This window comes from Sorex araneus, chromosome 6 (genome assembly GCF_027595985.1).
Source record: "Sorex araneus isolate mSorAra2 chromosome 6, mSorAra2.pri, whole genome shotgun sequence".
Classification (NCBI taxonomy): domain Eukaryota; kingdom Metazoa; phylum Chordata; class Mammalia; order Eulipotyphla; family Soricidae; genus Sorex; species Sorex araneus.
Genome location: NC_073307.1, coordinates 111,139,520 through 111,161,540, shown reverse-complemented (window position 1 = coordinate 111,161,540; position 22,021 = coordinate 111,139,520). Strand labels below are relative to the sequence as shown.

General features: G+C 42.9%; 1 protein-coding gene across 9 annotated transcripts in view; it reads right to left on the bottom strand.

Annotated features, from left to right (window-relative positions):
- Positions 1-22,021, bottom strand: part of ZNF143 (zinc finger protein 143) — a 72,838-nt gene that overhangs the window by 8,222 nt on the left and 42,595 nt on the right. For 7 of the 9 annotated variants that reach the window (XM_055143900.1, XM_055143898.1, XM_055143897.1 and 4 more), the window contains 3 exons: positions 19,877-20,056; positions 11,743-11,970; positions 4,611-4,759 (listed from right to left, as the gene is read on the bottom strand). In XM_055143900.1, the coding sequence (XP_054999875.1) occupies positions 4,611-4,759; positions 11,743-11,970; positions 19,877-20,056 (557 nt within the window). The remainder of the gene's footprint in view (positions 1-4,610; positions 4,760-11,742; positions 11,971-19,876; positions 20,057-22,021) is intronic. The other 2 variants (XM_055143904.1, XM_055143906.1) reach the window with 1 other exon arrangement.

The following is a 22,021-nucleotide window of genomic DNA, read 5'->3' as shown; positions in this document are numbered from 1 at the left end:
TTAAAATTTAGGGAAAGAGGGAGAGAATGACTCCTAGAAGTTCTCTGTTTGCGCTGATCTAATTTTAAAAATGCCTTAAGATTGACAGTGAGTTAAAACTGGATTGGGGGCTGGAGTGATAGCACTGCTGGTAGGGTGTTTGCCTTGCACACAGCCGACCCGGGTTCGATTCCCAGCATCCCATATGGTCCCCTGAGCACTGCCAGGAGTAATTCCTGAGTGCAGAGCCAGAAGTGACCCAAAAAGGGAAAAAAAAAAACTGGATTAGAAAGGGACTCACACCACAGTCCCTCAACTTCTACTTGCTGCTCCACCACTCTGGGTGAGATTAATCTCCAGCTGACATCACTTGCCCCCATGCCTGGCTGTCTTCATCAGGGCCCCTCGGAGGGGGTTGGTTGAGTCTCCCTCCCTGCCCCGAGCAGAGCCCCGGCAGCCAAAGACGTCCAGAACCCAGCCACAGCCATGCTCGAGGCCACTCTCCACATGCTTGGATGAGCCTCACGCATCAAGAACCCAGGTGTGCAAGCCCCGGGCCTGAGATCTCCAAACCTGCTCAGATTGAGACTGGGCCTCTTCTGCCCAGATCTCCCTTTTCCAGTAGCTAGGCAGTTCCACCCAGAAACTATATATCCAGAGACTATAAAACCAAGCTCTTGGAAGTGCACAGTCGCACGACATCTTATAGCCTAGTTCTCCATCTCGGAGAACCTGGCAAGCAACTGAGAGCTTCCTGACTGCACAGGAGAGCCTGGCAAGCTCCTCGTGGTGTATTCATATGCCAAATGTAACAGTACAATTATGGGTCTCATTCTCCTGACCCCAAAAGAGCCTCTAATGCAGCACCATTGGAAAGGACGAGTAAAGAGAAGCTGCTAAAATCTCAGGGCTAGGACGAATGGAGATGTTACTGGCCTGCTCGAGCAAATCGATGGATCAATGGGATGATAGTGATAGTGATAGTGACATCACTGGGCCAACTTGAGAACAAAGGCGGGGCCCCTCCCTCTGACTAGGTGCTAGCAGCCTCCACATCTAACCTGTGCATATTAATGGTCCCACGCCACAGTTTTTGAAGCATGCAGCCACATAAGCAGTTACCCAACAGATCTGTGATCAGCAAATTACATGCTGCTCACAGTCATGCTACAGGTCATTTGGTTAAGATGGGCAGAGAAGGAAGACAGCAACACTCAGCCTAATCTCTCAGTATTTTCCAGGAAATCTAACTGCAAATACTCACCCCCTGTAAAGAAGAACACAAGAAAACCAATGAGGAAAACACAGAAATACGAAGTTCAATGAACGGAAATATCACGAAGGCACAAACAACATCAGCTCAGTAAATTCTCAGATAATTACGTTAGTGAGACCAAGATGAGAATTAATGAGCTCCAAAAAAACTGATGGCTCAGGTAGTCATCAAAGTACAAGAAAGTATGAGAGTCAAAATTAGTTAATTATAAGCAATTATAAGCAGAAATGAAGAGTACAGTAGATAATATAAAAAAATGAACAGCAGAATAACAGAAGTTCAAAAAAAGATGAAGGAGCTCAGAGATGAGGAGGAAGAAACTGATAGGAAGGTGGAAAATAGTCTGAAAAGAAATCAGGGGCTGGAGCAGTAGCACAGCGGGTAGGGCGTTTGCCTTGCACGCGGCCGACCCGGGTTCGATTCCCAGCATCCCATATGGTCCCCTGAGCACCGCCAGGAGTAATTCCTGAGTGCAGAGCCAGGAGTAACCCCTGTGCATGGCCAGGTGTGACCCAAAAAAAAAAAAAAAGAAATCAATAGCAAACCAGTGAATTATGGGATGAGTTCAAGAGGAACAATATCAGAATTATCAGAGTCCCTGAAGAACAGGAAGAAAAAAACAATAGTTAAAGAAATCTTTGACAAGAATTTCTCACAGCTGCAGATTCAGGTATTGAGATCCAAGAGGCTGGAATTGTTCCAGTGAAAACAGACCCAAGTAGTAAAACTCCAAGATACGTTATACTCAAAACGATAAGATCCAAATATAGAAACAGAATACTGAGACAGAAAGAGACAAAATATCCCAAGATAGAGACAAAGACAGAAAAAGGAACTTACACACAAAGGAAAAAACCATAAGACGTACAGCAGATCTATCAAATAAGAATACAAAAGGGATAGTACAAAAACTCAATGAACTGAACACCTCTCCAAGAACACTCTCCAGCTAGATTATCACTCATATCTGAAGGAATGACACAGAGCTTCACGGACATGTAACAGCTTAAGAAATTCATAGCCCTGAAACCAGTTTTGCAAGAAGTGTTAAAAGAACTTCTTTATTTTTTCCCCCCAAATCAGAATTCTTTTAATAGATAATATTTACAAAAGATATCATTCATTTAGATAAATGTTAAATACAAGAATACTATTATATTATTTTGGATTATGTCACCTCAAACTTTGAAAAAAAATACCTTGGAAATATTTGGTTTCTTGGTCCTTAATTCCAGATCTAGACATCTATATTTTGGGCAATTCACAAGCATGTATAAACACAACCTATTCAGCATGAAAGAACATCTTCAAAGGACACCACAAACTCCCAATATGTGGCATTAAGTATGGCACTCACTAATGGCGCATATGGATGCCCTCTACAAATTACAAGATTAAGAAAGGTATGTTTATTCCTAGATTGCTAAGGAATTTTATTCATTTTTCAATAACGAATTAAAACCTGTTTTATACTGATTGTTCTACGTCTGATCGGTTGTCTCTCTCTCTCTCTCTTTTTTTTTTTTTTTTTTGCTTTTTGGGCCACACCTGGCAATGCACAGGAGTTATTCCTGCTTTGCACTCAGGAGTTACTCCTGGCAGTGCTCGAGGGAACATATCAGATGCTGGGAATTGAACCCAGGTCGGTCACGTGCAAAGCAAAAGCCCTACCTGCTGTGCTATCAGTTCAAGCCCCTGATCAGTATTTTTTTTCTTTTTTGGGTAACACCTGGCGATGCACAGGGGTTACTCCTGGCTCTGCACTCAGGAATTACTCCTGGCGGTGCTCGGGGGACCATATGGGATGCTGGGAATTGAACCCGGGTTGGCTGCATACATTTTTTAATGTAGATTTTTACTGTAATCTTTCACATTAGTTCTGACACTTAAGCAATATCTATAATGTTTACTGGGAGGTGGGAGGGACACAGGTGAAGAGAAGAGGACATTGGTGGTGGGACTGGTGTTGGAACACTGTATGCCTGAAACAACTTTATTATAAACAATTTTGTACATCATGGTGCCTTAATTTAAAAAAAAAAAAAAGCAATGGGGGCCGAAGCGATAGTACAGTGGATAGGCACATGGTTGACTCGGGTTCAATCTCTGGCATCCCCATATGGTCCCCAAAGTATCACCAGGAGTAATTCCTGATTCAAGAACCAGGAGTAACCCCTGAGCAACGCTGGGTGTGATGCCCCAAAAAATTGAATTAGAAAATATATTTAGGGCTAGAGAGACAATACAGGGTAAGGTACTTGCCTTGCATGTAGTCACCCAAGTTTGACTAGCTCCCCAGCAACACTCACAGTCCCTCAAGAAACACCAGGCATTATTCCTGAGCACACAGTAAGGAACAGCCCCTCGGCACAGCGGGTATAGTTCAAAAATACCTCCTCCCCGCAACAAAGGAACAAAAGAGAAGTTTGATCTTGCCTGCCAATCAGTGGACAAAATGTACTTTGTGGAATTAATATCAAAAGGAAGAGGCATAAATAGAAAGGTGCAACTATTTTGTACTTTCAATTCTGCCTCTAAGTTAACACAGACATGTTAACAATTACTAACTAATCATGGAAGATCAAGCTCTGAGGTGGGGATAAGGAAGAGATCTCTTTGGAAAGAGCAGAAACCCATGCTGGGGATGTGGTAGAGAGCCTGGCTTGCATATATAAAGTCTTAAGTTCAATCCCTGGAGTATAGGGTCCCCCATCCAAGTACCTCTGGGTGTAACCCTCTGGGCCACCAGCACTGAAAAGGCCAGACCCCTGTACATGCATACACAGTTGAGTTGACTGTCAGTGGGAATGGCCCCAGGTCCCCAAACACTGCTGCAGAGGATCCGCTACACACACACACACACACACACACACACACACACAACAAAAAAAAAACATAAATAAAACTATATCATCATCACCTCAGTCAAGTCTCTGTTGATTTCTATACTCACCTCCTAGATCCACTCAGCTACCAAGCTCTAGCACTAATCTAAATTGTGTTTCTTGTGGATCCATCACTCCCAATTTTGGCTAATGGGTCAAACCCAGCAGTGTTCAGGGCTTACTCCAGGCTCTCTCCAACACTTTTCAAGTCCTCAATTACAACCTGGTTCTGATCTTCATTGTCTACTCTGTAAACTTTACCAATATCTGAACCTTATGGAGTCACAAATCTCTCTTTACATGCATTGTCTTTTGGCAGACTACTAAAAAACCTTCAGGAGTTCTAGCACTGAAAACAAGTTGCAGGTCAAACTGTGCATAGGTAGTATAAGGTGTCTTCAATTGAGACTCAATCTATAAATCAAGTCCAGGTTCAGAGAAATATTATTTAACTTGTAGTTGTTACTTACATGCTGAGTCCCATCCTGGGATATGAGGGTAACTTGTTGACTCAAACCAGACTGGGTTACTGTGGCGACTTGTGTAGACACAACGTCATCCCCTTCTACACCTGTAACATATGTGATTTGGGACCCTTTAAGAACATCTTCACTTTGACCTGTTTAAAATAAATAAATCATTTATTGACCAATCACCCAAGCTCTTTGAAACCAAAGTTTATTTTAAATTTATGGAAACATACAAATTCAAGTATGTTTGTTATATTCTAAATCATGAAAATGGCTTCTAGAACCTTCTAATTCCTCGACCTCCACTCTTGCAAGTCAAATCAAAACTTTCTATAAGAAATTTTTAGTGTTTGGATCAGAGAGACAGTACAGCATAGGACAATTATCTTGCATGTGGCCAACTTGGGTTTGATCCCTGGCATGCCATATGGTTTCCTGAGCCCACCAGGAGTAATTCCGGAGTGAAGAGCAAGCTGAACACTACCAAGGGTGCAAAGGAAGGAAGGAAGGAAGGAAGGAAGGAAGGAAGGAAGGAAGGAAGGAAGGAAGGAAGGAAAGAAGGAAGTAAGGAAGGAAGGGAGGGAGGGAGAAAAAGAGAAGAGGAGGGGGAAGGGAGGGAAGAAAAAAGGGAGGAAGGGAAGAAAGAAAAAAACCTGAAGTATTTGGGCTGGAGAGTAGGTTAAGGTATTTGCTTTGCATGCAGCAGACCCAGGTTTGATTCCACCATCATCCCCCAAAGACCACTATGAATAACTCCTGAGCACAGAACCAGGAGTAGCCCCTAAATATCACTAGGTGGGGCACTACAATGCTACATCCCAAAGAAAAATAAAAAAGAAATTGTAAATGTTCTAATTGTAAATGTTCTAATTCTGGTAGCTCTCCATCTCTTATTCTCAGGTAGAATCATCCTATGATACTATGCATATATGTTGAGGCAGAGTGTGGGAAAAGAACTGTCTGGGAATACTGACTAGCAAATAATCCTTCTAATGTTGGCAAGTATAAGCCAAATTCTTGCAGCCACTTAAGAAGCTGTTAAAAATGATAAGACAATCTTCATAAACATTAACCACAAAACTAGAATGGAGTGTAAACACAACCTACCAAGTTCCTTACTCTTTAACACAAGTGATTGATTGCAAGTCTTCAGTACTTAATGACATCATTGTGTAGAGACAATAAATAGCACATTATCCAGAGTAAGGTTAATCATTTAACTAGTGATAGAACAGAAACTCCTATCCCCTTCTTTATCTCACGAAGAGTCAGAAAGTAAATAGCAATTTCAACAAGCCCATTACTGCTACACTTGGCAACCAGGAAGATAATGGATCTCTCCTACCACTTCCAACTTCCCATGAAGGCAGAAAGAAGGTAAATGAGGGTTTCTTTTGAGGGGAAAAATGTATGTGTATATACAAAGGCACACTTTATTCAAAACAACTGAGAGAGGTCGAGGTTGTAGCACCACAAACTGGCGGAAGGGAGCTCAGCTCTGTGTCCTCCTGGCAGTGTCCGAGCAGGAGGACGCCAATTCCTGCTGATTGCCCAACAACTGTTTGTTCAGTCTCCTCATGCTGAAGACAGAACAGTGAGCTCAGAGATCTCTGAACAGTCTCTGTTACTAACACAGGTTTGATTCAGGAGAGAGGACACCTAAAGTCAACTTGCTGAGGGAAATGTGCTGAATTATTATTTTAAAATATTTTTATTTTGTAAGTTAGTTCACAATATTTGATTAAATTTAATATTCAAACACCCATCCCACCACCATCACACCTTCCCACCACCAAATTCGGGATGTTTCCATCCCAAACCCCAATCCCTGTCCCAAAGCAAACTGTAAGAATATATTTTGCATTGGCTGTTGTGAAGAACTGCTGAACATGTTTACAAAAAAGTGTTCACATAGGAAACAGTGTGAAGATTGTTCTATTTTGGCAGAAACCATTAAGACATTCTATAGGATATCATTAGCATGTTGTTAAAGTTTGGGTGATGTGAGCTTCAGTATATATATCTGAAAATATGTATATAAGCATATATATGTGTGTGTATACGTATATATATATATATAAAACCTCTATGATTTGTTGCCTACTGTCTGAACCCCATGAAATATGGTGTGGTAATTATGGAGAATGGGTAGAGAGTGTCTTATGATGTGTCTTTGTGGACAGGAATATGTTCACTCATATGTGAGGCTGGGCCCGAGTGTGTGGGGTGCAGCCTGGAGTGTGGCGGCGGTTGGGTTGTGGAGGTCGGCTGTCTTGGGGCGGGGAGGGCTCTCACCCGCCCCCCTCTGGGGAGACCCGAGTGAAAACAGCCTGGTGTGGTGTCCAGTGGCATGGCTATAGGGCCTCATTTTATGCTTTCTTTCAGGAGAAGCAGAAATGTGCTGAGTTATTAAACATTTACATCAAGAATTGCAGTAGCTTTCATCACATTATTACTTTGTGTATGTGGACTCCCAAGAAGTGGTCAGGTGGTCTGGGGACCCCTTTGAGTGATTCTTTGCCAAAAGGGCTGATGAGAAGACAAGAGGATGCTCGGCTACACCCCAGTGGTAACTGGGGACCACAGGGAGCTGGGGACTAAATAGGAATGTGGGTGCCTTAACCCTTGTACTAACTCTTTGGCCTCACTTTCAAGCTTTAATTTATTATTATTTTTTAGTTTTGGGGTCACACCTGTATGTGCTCAGGGCTTACTCCTGGCTCTGTGCTGAGGGATCACTCCTGGCAATGCTCGTGGACATGTGATGCATGGAGATCAACCAGGGTCAGCTGCTGGAAGGCATCTTACCCCCGTGCATCTCTCTGTCCCCTATTTTCTCATTTTTAAAAGAGTCACAAAGGTTTAATTTGTGTTCGAAGCAGCTGTCTGGTAAAGATCCTATCTCCACTTGATAAAAACTAGATTAAATTGAATATATCCTCAGGACAGTCATGGAACAATATATAATTGCTTTTGCCGCTCCACTGGGATGGACTCTGTGACAAATAAACATGATTTCTATGTAACACATGCCGGTACTGGACAGATGCAATCAGATATTCATCAAATTTAAAATTAGCAAAATGATAGTAGAGTTCAGACATTTTTTAGAACATAAGAAATTGTGACAATCTAAAATATCGACATTTAAGGGAAAGACCAAAGAAACTTTAAAAAGATGGAAGAGTCTGGGGTTGGAGAGATCATACAGGGAAGTTTAGGTATTTGCCTGACACACAGCTGACCCCGGTTTGATTCCTGGCACCCACTGGTCCCTCAAGTCTGCCAGGAGTGACCCCTAAACACAGCCAGGAATGGCTCCTGAGCATTATTGGTTACTGTCCCCAACCTCAAACATACCACCCCTGCCCCATGAATGTGTGGTACCTGGGAGTTGGCTCAGTGGCAAAGAGCACTTGCCTTGAAAATACGAGGCCCTGAGTTTGGTCCCTGTGCTACCTGCATGCGTTCAGAGCAGTTCTCTAGACTCTGCTGTCTGGGAAACTCCCTTTCCCCGGGCCCTACAGCAGTGTGTGAGCTCTGGTACACCACAGCCAGGTATGCATGAACACTAACACATGGACACTAAAAGATGAGCGAGCCCTGGGGCCACAGGCGTGAGCCCCAGAAAGCACATATGTGAGTACTGCAACTAGAAAGGGCAAACACCCTAAATGTGTGGGCGATCTCAGGTCATCACAACAGCAGCAGAAAAAATTAAACATAGAGGGGCTGGAGCAAAAGTACAGTGGTCAAGGCATTTGGCTTGCATGTGGCTGACCAGGTTTGATCCCTAAGCACAGAGCCATGAGTACTGCTGGATGTGCGCCCCACCCCCGCCCCCCCAAAAAAGAAGACTACTAAACCGACTTTAACATCATTACAGCCTGCTTTCCAACTGGAAGGGTTTCTACAATAGTATCTAATCGTGCATACTTACATTGCTCAGCTACAAAATAAAGAACTAGAGGCCAGCAAGATAGTACAGGGCATTTGCTGTACATGTGGCAGACTAGTTCGCTCTCTGGCAGTGCATCTAGTAGCCCAAGCCCTGCCAGGAATGATTCCTGAACACTGAGCTGGGACTAAGCTCTGAGCATCACTGGTTATGGCCCCCAAACCAACCGAACAAAACAATGAATTACTGGGAATTATTTGATCAGGGAGTGAATAATTTTAATCTGCAACTCGCTTACTTTAAATTTTTCAGTGCTTCAAATGGAAAGGGTATTTCTTTGATTTTTTAAACTGACTACATTTAGGAGGTATTCAGTGAAACAGGAAGACAAAACTATTCTGGGAGAGATGCCCCTCACCCTGCACCAGGCTGACTTCATCCAGGGTACCTTGGAGGGGGGCAGATAAGTCCTTCCGCCTGACCCAACAGAACCCTGGCAGCTGCAAACTCCAGAACCCAATCACCATGATGCTCATGGCTGACCTTCACAGGCTCAGGATGAGCTCGTCATCACGCAAAAGAATAAATCTGCTGAAAAACCCAGGTATGTAGGTTTTGTGACTGAAACTTCCAGGTTCACACAGATTTGGTAGTGGACACCCTCCTCCCTTCTCCCTGTGCTTCCCAGTCCCCGGCAGTCACCCCCATGAACTGCCTTTGGTGCCACATAAGCTCATTAATGGCCATGATCCAGAGATTCGCAAACAAATCTCAGAAGAGAGCAACATGCTGTAGAGATGCCTCCAGACGTCAAAATCTCCATACAGTTAAAAATGCAACTCCAGCTCTAGCACCCTATTTAAAATTTTAGAATTCCTGGAGTGCGTGGCTGCATTCACTGCTGTGCTACATCTCATACTTTATGACGCTGATATACCAAGAATAGCACACCACATTTGATGGGGTGTAAAGTAGAAGGCAATTAATCTTGATAAATATATAAATATATATCACTGTATCACTGTCATTCCGTTGATCAACGATTTGCTCGTGTGGGCCCAGTAACATCTCCATTCATCCTAGCCCTGAGACTTTAGCAGCCTCTTTTTAATTTTTTCTTTTTTTTTGCTTTTTGGGTCACACCCAGCGATGCTCAGGGGTTACTCCTAGCTTTGCACTCAGCAATTACTCCTAGCGGTGCTCAGGGGACCATATGGGATGCTGGGATTAGAACCCGGGTCGGCCGCGTGCAAGGCAAATGCCCTACCCGCTGTGCTATCGCTCCAGCCCCGCAGCCTCTTTTTTATTTATCCTTCCCAACAGTGCTGCATTAGAGGCTCTTCAGGGTCAGGGGAATGAGACCCATCATTGTTACTGTACTCGGCATATGAATACGCCACCGGAGGCTTGCCAGCTCTCCTGTGCAAGTTGTAAACTCATGGTAGCTTGCCAGGTTCTCCAAGAGGGACAACTAGGCTATCAGATGTCTTCCAGGAGCTTGGTTATATATATATATATGCATACAAGGCTCAATCTGTAACAACACATTAGTGATCTTTTATACAGGGGTTTAATGACTCCAAGGTGAGATACAAAAATTTTCACACATTTTCCTCTAAGGAAACCTTTTTGGATCACTTTTAGTGGATTATTTGTAATAAGCAATACAAAATAAATTATTTAGCATCTGCCTTTGGGGCAGGCTTGAGTGGTGGTGGGAAAATTTGAAATAATGGTAGTGGGATTGTTGTTGAAATATTGAATGTAATAAATTATTGTGAACAACTTTACAAAAATAAATTTTTTAAATAAGCTGAGAAGTTTTCATTTGCACTTCATTTCAAAACTTTCCAAAAGTTGGAAGCAGAGGAAAGTCTATTCTGTTTCTTCACATGTTAATATATGCAGCTATTTTCTCATTTGATTTCTGTTTTCTTTGTTCCTCTTTCCTAAGAATGCCTACATTTACCAAATTTAACTTTTCTTTTAAATTCATAAAAGCATTTTTTTTCAGTCAAACTCTGTGTTCCCTGGGAAGCTAAAATTTGTTACAGACTGAGCATACTGTATATTAACAAAAAAATATATAGTAAAATTACGTGTATTCATTAACACACACACACACACACACACACACACACACACACACACAAACTGTTTTGGTTCTTGAGTCATACTTGGTGGTTCTTGTGGCTACTCCTGTCTCTGCCTGGGGCTGAGCCCTGGCAGTGCCCGGTGACTGCACTGCTGGGGTCTCCCACATGCAGAGCTTAGCCTGTTGAGCTCACTCTCAGCTCTGACACACTATGTTTTGGAAAAACCTACTTTGTTTTACCTGTTTTCTTATATAATTTACTTCAATGAAATCAGAGGTTATAAATGTCTAAAACAGTTTATCCAACAGTTTAATCTTACTGAAATGAATGGTTTTGTCTCGTACAACACTAATAGCACATGAATCAAGTAAAAGTTATTGCTGGAGAGACAGAACAGGAGGCAAGTGCTTGCCTTTCATGCCGCTGATCTAGGACAGATCCCCTGCACCCCATATGGTCTCCTGAGAACTGCCTGAGCAGACTCAAAGAACCATTCCCCCCCCCCCCCCAAGAAAAGGCTGTTTGGGAGAGCTTCACCACTCTTAGGAAATAATCTCTCTGCCCTTGCCTTCTCTCCAGTTTCACTTCACACCATCGTCCCACGCAGAGTATGATACCGGTCAAGCTTCCTTCACTCTCTTTAACTTACTCTGCTCTCTCCAATCTCCAGGCTTCTCACACATGCTATTCCATTTGTTAAAAAAAAATTCTTTTGCCTCTGCACCACTTCCCCTTCTCTCACCAAACTTTTTGCCTCCTCACCTCATGAACTATGCTCACCCAAAACTCTCCCAAACTCATTTCTTCAGAGAAGAACCACCTTTTGCTTTGGTTTTGGGCCACACCCGACAGTGCTATGCAGACTGTAGGCATCGAACCCAAACTGGCTGCGTGCAGGACAGATGCCCTAGGGGCCCGTTGTCCCCAAGAAGCCTCCTCTGACCCCCCAGTCTAGACTGCAGTTCACCCCCAGGCACTCCAGAGCCCCATGTGCTTTCCCTTGGCAGCATTTATTAATTACAACAGCACATTGTGCTAATAAAACTTTGGGTTTTTTTCTAGAAGCTGATATGAATCATAAATCATGTCTATAAAATGTTGGCTCCCAAACACAAAGCTAAACAGGGCAAACCCTCACCTGGGGGAGGTTCAAAGAAGGCTTCCTGCTCCTCCTCGATGGGCTCCGTGTCGTTGTGGGCCGTCCGTTTGTGCATGGCCAGCGTGGAGATCTGCTTGTAGGTCTTTCCACAGTGGTTACAGTTGTACGGCTTGGAGTGAGTGTGAACGACGTGATGTTTGTATAAACTGGAATATTCTGTAAACCTTTTGTCACACCCAGGGACTGTGCATACATATGGCTTTTCCCCTAAGTGAAAAAGACCAAAAATAAAAATGAAGGCAAAATAAATAGTTGGCAGATCCCTTTCTATCTTGCCATGAGGGAATACACACACAACTTTAGTGTGGTTTTTGATTTGGCTCAAAAGTGGTTGGCATCTGGCACCATTCCTGTGCCTGAGTAGTGTTCTCTTAAACCAAGAGATGAGACGTCAGGAGGGAGATGTTGCCCAGTTTAACTAAACTTTAATGAAACTAATTGTTACCTATAGCTAGACCATTTAGATCGAATCATGATCTATACTGGTAACAACAACAAATGCAATATTACTATAACTAGTACTTTATATTCCTTGTCCCTACCCTAGGGTTCTTTTTTTATTTTATTTTATTTTTGGGTCACACCCAGCTATGCACTGGGGTCATTCCTGGCTCTGCAGTCAGGAATTATCCCTGGCAGTGCTCAGGGGACCATATGGGATGCTGGGAATCGAACCCAGGTTGGCTGAGTGCAAGGCAAACGCCCTAATTGCTGTGCTGTTGCTCCAGCCCCCTACCTCAGGGTTCTTTGTTTTTGCTTGTTACTTTATTTTGTTTTGGGGTGACACCAAGGGGTGCTCAGAGACCTCAGACAATACTGAGACTCAAACCCCGGCTGCCTGCATGCAAAGCATGTGCCCAGTCTGTTGAGCTATGTCACCAGTTTCCCTAACGGCAATTAAAAAAGGACTTTTGAAATAGACTAATAGACAGTTTGGACTAGTACCAGTTTGGGAATATGAGAGGGATTCCATGTTTCACATTAATTTCAGTTGGCTTTTCACATCCAATCTAAGATATTACTCACCAAAAAAAACAACTAGGCAAAGGGAAGATAACACTGTTATATATTTTTTGTTCGCTTGCTGTTTGGGCCAAACCTGGCGGTGCTCAGAGCTTACTCCTGACTCTGCACTGAGGGATCACACTTGGCAGTGCTTGGGGAACCATATGGGGTGTCATAAGTGGAACCCAAGTCGGCCAAGTGCGAAGCAAGCACCTTATCTCTCCAGCCCTGCTACATTGTATTTGTGGCACCACACGAGACTTTCTGTGGCACCAAGTGTGAAAGCAACACAAACAAATATGCACAAACCCTTGGACATTAAAACAATAGGAAAGGGGGAAACACACAAAAGAAGACTGAAATAACAATAAACATCTTTTCTAATAATAATGGTAAAAGACTAGAAATCAACAACCAAAATAGAAAAAAAACAAAACACATGGAAACCAAACAATATGCTCTGGGCCAGGCATAGAGTTTAATGCTCTGCTTGTAGGGCTCATGGTTTGATTGCTGACACAGCATAGTGCCCCAACTGCCACCAGAAGCAGTGCCCTAGCAATGAGCTAGAAGTAGCCCCTGAGCACCAGTGAGTGTAGCTAAAAAAAAAAGAAAAAAAAATCAACAAAATTATGCTTCTGGAAAAAATGTTGGATCAATGAAGATATCAAATGAGAAATAAAAAAAATTACCTGGGGGGGGGCTGGAGAGACAGCTCATATGGCTGGTGTGCATGCTTTGCATGCAGGAGGCCCAGGTTTAATCCCTGGCACCACTGGGAGTGATCCCTGAGCAACAAGCCAATAGTAGCCCCTGAGCATAGATGGATGTTGCCCAAAATGGGGGTGGGGGGAGGGAAATTACCTGGAGAATAACAACAAAAAAATGAGACAAACAACAGGATCTTGTGGGATGCAGCAAAAACATAACTGAAAACAGGGACAGAAAGATGGTTGAAAGGACTGGAGCTCACGCTCTACATGCTGGGGACTGAAGTTTGACCCACTACATAGACCTTCAAGCACTGTTGAGAGTGATACCTGAGCTGGCCCCAAAACCAAAAACCAAGAGAGGAATAATCAAAGTGTAACTTCCATATATCCAGCAATGGATATATAAGACAAATACTTAGAAATTGTCTGGAAAACATGAAAACACGAATCCTCTCATTGGAAGAAACGCTGCTCATAAAGATTCTGAGTAAAAAAAAAATTAAAAACCAAAAACCAGAAAACTGACCTACATGTTCATCAAGAAATGATTAGATAAGATAAAAAACCTGTGGTATATATACTCAATGGAATACTTCTTTACTACTTAAATATATATATATATATATGTATATATATATATATAAAAGTGCACCCTTTGGCACAAAATGGATGGATCTTGAGGCTATTATGTAAGTGAAACAGTATGAAAATGGAAAAATTATTGGACGAGTTCACTTGTGTGGGATATGAATTACTAAAGGAAATGAAGAGGCAAGGAAAAAAACCCTCAATACTACACTTAGCAAAAACTATGGTGGTTATTAGGGAGAAGGGGAGGGAGAAATAAGTAGAGGGGCGAGAGAAAGAAACTGAGAGAGAGAGAGAGAGAGAGAGAGAGAGAGAGAGAGAGAGAGAGAGAGAGAGTGAGTGTACTGTGGCTAAGCTGCCTGCACTTTCAATCCTTTGAATCCCATATCCCTGAGTACTGCCAGGAGTGATCCTTGAACAGAGCCAGGAGAAAGCCCTGAGGACTACCAGGGTATAGCCCCCCAAACAAACAAAAAGCAGCAGAGGGTTTTATTTGGCGAGGCAAAGATATTGGAATTTTGGTAGAGTGACAATTGCACACATAGGCAGGTATGGAATAAACCCACCATAAACAAAAACCCCAAGACAGAAAAATAAAACTAGGTGGTAATGGCAGGTAAGTTCCAACCCAGGAAAGGGACCATATTGATAGTTTGACTGAACAAAACTACCACTAGGTGGCAGCAAGCCAGGTGATATGTAAATAGATCCTGATTGCATTTTTGAGGTAGTGCACTGCATCAGCTGGTTCACTTTATCAAACTTTTCTTATTTTTTTGCTTTTTGGGTCACACCCGGCAATGCACAGGGGTTACTCCTGGCTTTGCACTCAGGAATTACTCCTGGCGGTGATCAGGGGACCATATGGGATGCTGGGAATCAAACCCGGGTCAGTCACGTGCAAGGCAAATGCCCTACCCGCTGTAGTATGGCTTCAGCCCCACAACTGATCAACCCTGAGAGCATTTTATGCATCTGGATTATTGTACTCCATGCTGAGTATAATGCGGGAATTCCTTATATCATAGACTTGATCACAGCTGATCTTATCTTCTATTCTAGCACATATCTTTGGTTAATATTTAAAACGATCTACTGGCGTTACAATGAGAATGCTTTAGGACAGAGAGATAGTTTAATAAGGAGAGTGCATGTATGCTTTGCATGCAGGAGGCTCAAGTCTGATCCGATCCCTTACCAAGCACCACTAGGAGTGGCCCTGGGCACAGAAGTAACTCCTGAGGTCTGTGGGTATGGCACCAAAACAAAACAAAACAAAACAATGCAATTTGAAAAGCAGGCAACAGATCCAAATGGATATTTCTTCAAAGAAGACATTATAGTGGTCAATAAGCACATAAAAAGATGGCTGACAACAAAGCACACCAGTAAAGTGCAAATTAAAAGCACCATGAGGACTGGAAGGATAGTCTAGTTGGTAAGGCCTTTCACACAGCTGACCCTGGTTTGATTCCTAGAGTCCCCGGAGCAAGAGCAGGACCCTTGAGCACAAAGCCAAGAATAGCCTTGAATACCTCCAGGTATGATTCCCAAACATAACACTAATAAAAAAGCACCATGAGTTGAATAACACCTTCCCACCCACTAGTATAGGGGACAAAAGACAAATAATAACTGTCAGACTGCAGAGAAACTGGAACCCTTAAACATTGCTGATGAGATTATAAAGTGGTGCAGCAACACAGGAAGACAATTTGAATATTCTTCAAAATATTAAACACAGAGTTATCACATGATCCAACAATTCCACTCCTAGGTGTATTCACAAAGAGAAATGAAAAATTATAGCCACATAATTTGTGTATAAATTTTCATAACAGCATTCTTTATAGTAAAAAAAAAAGTAAAACTAGGGCTGGAGAGACAGCACAGCATGTAGGGGCATCTGTCTTGCACATATATGACCTAGGTTCAATCCTCAGCACCCCATATAGTTCCCTGAGTCCACCAGGAGTGATCCCTGCATGCAAACCCAGGAATAAGCCCAGAACACTGCCAAACAAAAGTAAATAATAAAACAACAAGTGAAAGGATAAGGTATAATATATCTATCTAATGGACCACTATTCATTCAGTAATGAAAGAATTACTAATAACATATGATGTGACAGAAAGCCAAAAAAATTTTCCAGGGACCAGAGAGATAGTACAATGGATAAGGTACAGCACGTGGCCAACCTAGGTTTGATTCCCAGCATACCATATGGTCCCCCAAGAACTGCCAGGAATGATCTCTGAGCACAGAGCCAGGAGTATCCAAGCATTGCTGGGTATAGCCCCCAAACAAACAAACAAACAAACAAACAAATTATTCCAACAGAAAGAGGATGAAACATAAATCATCAAATATGGAATAGTTCATTATGTATGGAATGGACAAATCCAAGAAACAGAAAATAAATTAGTGACCATTTCTGCATGGCAGGTAGAGATGAAATAAGACTGCTAATAAGCAAAGAGTTTCTCTTAGGTGGGATAAAAATAATCTAAAACTGGATTATGTGGGTAGCTGTTTATCACTATCAGTTACTGTTTATGGCTGAATCATATACTTTTTTTTTTTTTTTTTTGCTTTTTTGGTCACACCCAGCGGTACTCAGGGGTTACTCCTGGCTCTGCACTCAGGAATTACTCCTGACGGTGCTTGGGGACCGTATGGGATGCCGGGGATTGAAACCGGGTTGGCCATGTGCCAAGGAAAACACCCTCCCCACTGTGCTACTGCTCCAGCCCCTGAATCATGTATTTCAAGTGATGAATTGAACAGCATGTGAATTATCCCTCAACAAAGCTGGTTTTGTTTTGTTTTGATTTATCAAGCTAAAATGAAACCAGAACTTCACACCACATCCACACAGGGAAGAGGCCCATTCCTTTTCCCCGAGCACCTTAAGGCCCAGGTTAGGAAATGCCTTTATCAGGGCAGCACAACACACAGACCCTGAAGTACGCTCTGACTTCACCTCGTAACTCTTCTATCTGTGCTCTACACTCTAGTCATACAGAACCACCTAATTCTCCCAACTAAACAATGGTATTTCATACCTTCATGTCTTTACCAAGTGTATTTCCCTTGCCAGAATACACTGTTTCCACTTAGTAAACTTTAGGACATTTGACACTGAAAAAGTCAAATTCTAGAAACCCGTCACACCAAGAGCCCCCAGTATCCTGCGGCACTTCCTACAAGCATGTGCCCTCCCCACGGCAGCACAGCCCAGGACACGCTGTAACACCGTGCTAAAGATCTCAGTCCACTTTCCAGAAGCAGGATATGATGGCATCAAGCAAACTGGCAGGTTCGTGGCCATCCAGTGACCCACGTTTTAATAAAAATAAAAGGCAGGTTTTTTGCCAATTTGAGAATTTATCTAGAAGGATCAGTATTACTGGATCTTCAGTTACAACAGTGGTGTGACTTTCTCAGGGAAAGGAGAAACTGATGGTCCTCTGAACAAAGTGGAATAAAGAACACCAGTATCAGCTGTAGTTCGAAGAGGGGCCACAGAAAGTTACTGGCCCGTGCTGGGGCCACCAGCCCGATATGGGTGAAGCAGTGTATGATAAAGATATACTGTGTTATAAGAATATTGAAATTCTACACTTGAGGGATGGGGATGTGGCTCAAGTGGTGTGTGAGACTTTGGGTTTATCTCTAGCACTGCACGGTCCCCCAGAGATCAAACTCTGAGTTAGAACACCTTTGCTGTGGTTCCCAAAGTAAAAAATAAATACTTATTTTAAAATACTATATGCTAAGAGAATTAGAAAGCTTCCCATCCTTAGTCGGAATGTTAATTTGGAAGAGTGTGACATAGCATATACATGGGCCATCTTCTGCGTGGTGAAGATGACACTGGCATGAAAAGACTGATTTTGGGAGAGAAAGGGGCATATTAAGGGAAATAGTCAAACTAAAAGCAGAGGTCACTGTGATACAGACTGACCAAATGCTGACTGATGAATATAGGAAATATAATTTTATTTGGGAGCTAGGGAATAGGGATTGGGTCACACTCAGAGGAGCTAAGGGGTTACTTCTAGCACTGCTTAAGAGACATGTGGCATCAGAGGTCAAATCTATGCCTCCAGCACACAGAGCATGTGCTTCATGGAGCTATTTCTCTGGTCTAAGAAACTATCATTTTGTTTGTAAATCATACCTAACAGGGCTCAGGGGCTACACCTGATAGTGCTTGGGGGACCATACGTGGTGCTGGATTCAAACCAGGGCCGTGACAATAGCTATATGACAGGCAAGTAATTTTACCTTTATATAGTCTCTCCAGCCCCAAGAAATACAATCTTAAGAGACCAGAGCAGGGTGTACACAGAGCAGGGTGCTTGCCTTGCATGCAGATGATCTGGGTTTGCTCCCTATACAGAGCCAGGACTAAGCCTGAGCACCACTGGGTATGGCCCCAAATACAAAAAGAATAACAACAACAAAAAAATACCTGGCACCACCAGGTGTGGTCCCCCCCAAACAAAAAAAGAAATACAATCTTAAAGACAATGCTATCAGCATCATGTGTCAAGTTTCTGAACTGAATTCCAATGAGTGTGTGGAGGTTTCCCCCCTCCAATGAGCAATTCTTTGATATCAGCAAGGTGTTCAAGAATTCAACTCAATTCTGACAGTACCCAGAGATAACAAATGATTCCACAGGTAAAGGGCACAGTCTTCCGAAGACCATCCTGCACTTCACATGCAGCACACAACTTCAGGCTGTGGTCTGTGCTTCTGAACAACCAGTTATATAAACCACTGGCTTTAGAGTTTAGAAAGAAAAACCCAAATAGAGAAGTAAACTATATAAAACAAAAATAAGCTTTTTTTTCTATCTTTTTCCTTTTTTTTGCTTTTTGGGTCACACTTGACGATGCACAGGGGTTACTCCTGGCTCTGCACTCAGGAATTACTCTTGGCGGTGCTCAGGGGACCATATGGGATGCTGGGAATTGAACCCGGGTCGGCCACGTGCAAGGCAAACATCCTATCCACTGTGCCATTGCTCCAGTCCCCAAAAATAAACTTTTGGAAAAAAAATAAATAAAAATAAATAAACTTTTGGATGGCCAGAGCAGTACACAGCAGGTAGGGCACTGCCTTGCACACAGCCAACCCAGAGTTAATCTGTAGCATTCCACCTGGTTCCCCTGAGCACTGCCAGGAGTTCTTTCTAAGTGCAGAGCCAAGAGTAAACCCTGAGGACTGCTGGGTATGGCCCCCAAATATCAAACTACAAACAAAAATTCCCTTTGGACAATAACAGAAAGTCAACTTCCTCCAGAAAGCCTCCCCTGAATGGCCCTCCTTTATCCCAATGATCGCTGCTCCCCTCTTAACCCCACGACATCCTGTCATATAAAGGGAGGCAGTGGGGGGTCAGGGATGTGGCTCGGAGATCAAGGGCATGTCCTGGTGCTCAGGAGCAGGGTTTGATCCTGAACAGTCAAAACTGAAAAATTAAAACAGAGACACAGAAATACTATCTCTAACAGTTTATCTACTATATCTTGACACCTCAACTGCTCTTGACAACACTCACCTATTTCTGTATCTCTGATGCCTGGCAAACAGGTGTCCAAACACAAAGGAGATGCACACAACTATTTGTGGAGTACACGGACATAGGAATGCTAAGGCGAAAGCATTTTAAAAGTTGCCTACTTGCTCTTCTTTATATCAAGAGGCAGGAAGAGGTAATTACTTGGAAATGATTTATGGGGTCAAGAGTTAAATTTGAAAGTCAGAAGACCAAGAAAAAAAACGAGATTGTTACCTGTATGTATCCTCACATGGTTTTTATAGTTGGTCGCACTGGCAAAGGCTCGCCCGCATCCTGGTTCTGTGCAGTAATAAGGTCTTTCTCCTGTGTGTGTCCTTATATGTACTTTCCTGATATTTGATGTGGTAAAAGACCTACCACAGCCTTCAAACGGACATTTAAAGGGTCTTTCTCCTGAAAATACAAAAGGAAATAAATTAGAAATAAATACATGGGAATAAATAAATGGGAATTTTACATGTCCTATCATGCAGTTGTGTCTCGGATTAATACTCAAGACTGGCCTTCCTGTATGGAGCGTCCCTGTCAGGTATTTCTTTTCTTTTCCCATGAAACAGTATCTTTTATCCCAAATGTAAATTTACAAAGGAAAACCTGAATGACATTCAAATTCATCCCTTATTACTGTCCAAGATAAAATCATCTAGGTGGGCACATTAAAAACCAAACTGACATCAACAGCCAAGATCCAGAGACTATAAAATATAGCTCCTGGAAGAGAATGAGGCAGTATTTCCTGCCTCCATGCCAGGCTGTCTTCAATGGGGCACCTCGGAGTGGGGCAGGTTGTTTCCCTCCCTGCCCCAAGCAGAACCCAGGCAGCTGAAAACTTCCAGAATCCAGCTGCAGCCACGCTCAAGGCCATCTCCACACGTTCTAATGAGCCTCACCCATGAAGGAACCAGCAGAGGAACCCAGGTATGCAGGACCCATGGCTGAGATCTCCAAGCCTGCTCGAATCAGGAGTGGGCCTCCTCCACCCAGATCCCTAGTTTTCCAGTAGCTTGGCAGCCACACCCACAAACTGCACCCTCCGCCCCCAGCGCCATGTAATCTCATTAACGGTCAAGAACCAGAGACTATTAAATAAAGCTCCCAGAAGAGAGCAATGCAGTATTTCCTGGAGCGCATGGCTGCTTATACTCTAGCCCACTGATGTACCTAAAAAGTAGCACACATTCGTTTGGTTTTAACATACTTGCTTGCACTCTCTTATACATGGGCTTAAATGGGCCCAGAATGAAATACAACAACCTTCACACACTTCCCTCTTATTGTGGTGGGAAGATGCTCACTGGTGGGGTAGGTATTTGAATGTTATCTGTAATGAACTATTGTGGACTACTTTATGAAAATAAAATGTATAAAAATTGCCAAAAAAAAAAAAAAACCACCCTGAAGGCTAGAGCAATAGCAAGCGGGTAGGGCATTTGCCTTGCATGTATTCAACTTCGGTTTAATTCCCGGCACCCTGAGCCCTGCCAGGAGTGTTCCCTGAGTGCAGAATCAGGAGTAAGCCTCGAGCACAACGCCCCCAAATCCCCCAAAAGATAACTTATAGGGGGTCAGAGGTATTATACAGTGGTAAGCCCTTGCTTTGCATGCAGCTGACCTGGGTTCGATCCTCTGTACCCCATATGGTCCCCTGAGCCTTGCCAGAAATGAACCCTGAGCACAGAGCCAAGAGTAAGCCCTGAGCACAGGCAGATGAGGCCACAAAACAAATAAAATAAAAATGAATTGAGGGGCCAAGGATGTGACTTAGCAGTGGAGCAACTGCTCTGCAAATACAAGGGTCTGGATTCAGTGTTCCACATTACTAAAAACAAACAAACAAGAAAAGCGGGACTGGATCAATAGCACAGCAGGTAGGGCTTTTGCCTTGTACTCAGCCGACCTGGGTTGGATTCCCAGCATCCCATATGATCCCCTGAGCACCATCAGGGGTAATTCCTGAGTGCAAAGTCAAAAGTAACCCCTGAGCATCACCAGGTGTGACAAAAAAAAAGCTTAAAAAATAAACTTAAGGCCAAGACTGTAGTTGAAAGGACTAAAGTATATGTCCCACATCTGATTCTTGGCATTTTATGGGCCCCTACGCACTGCTGTAAGAAGCTCCTGACCAACCAAAAGTAGCCCCTGGGCACTACTGGAAGTACCCAACCACCACCCTCCCCAAAAAGGTAAAAATTAGTTGGAAAAAAAAATAATCTGAAACATAAGTGTTTTCTTTTTGGTCAAATAAAATTATTTTACGTGCTCACTTAAAAAAAAAATTTAAATGCCCCTATGTATGAAATCATTTAAAAGGAGCAAGAATCTTCAATCTTTTCTTTGGTGCACATTTTTTCCAACATA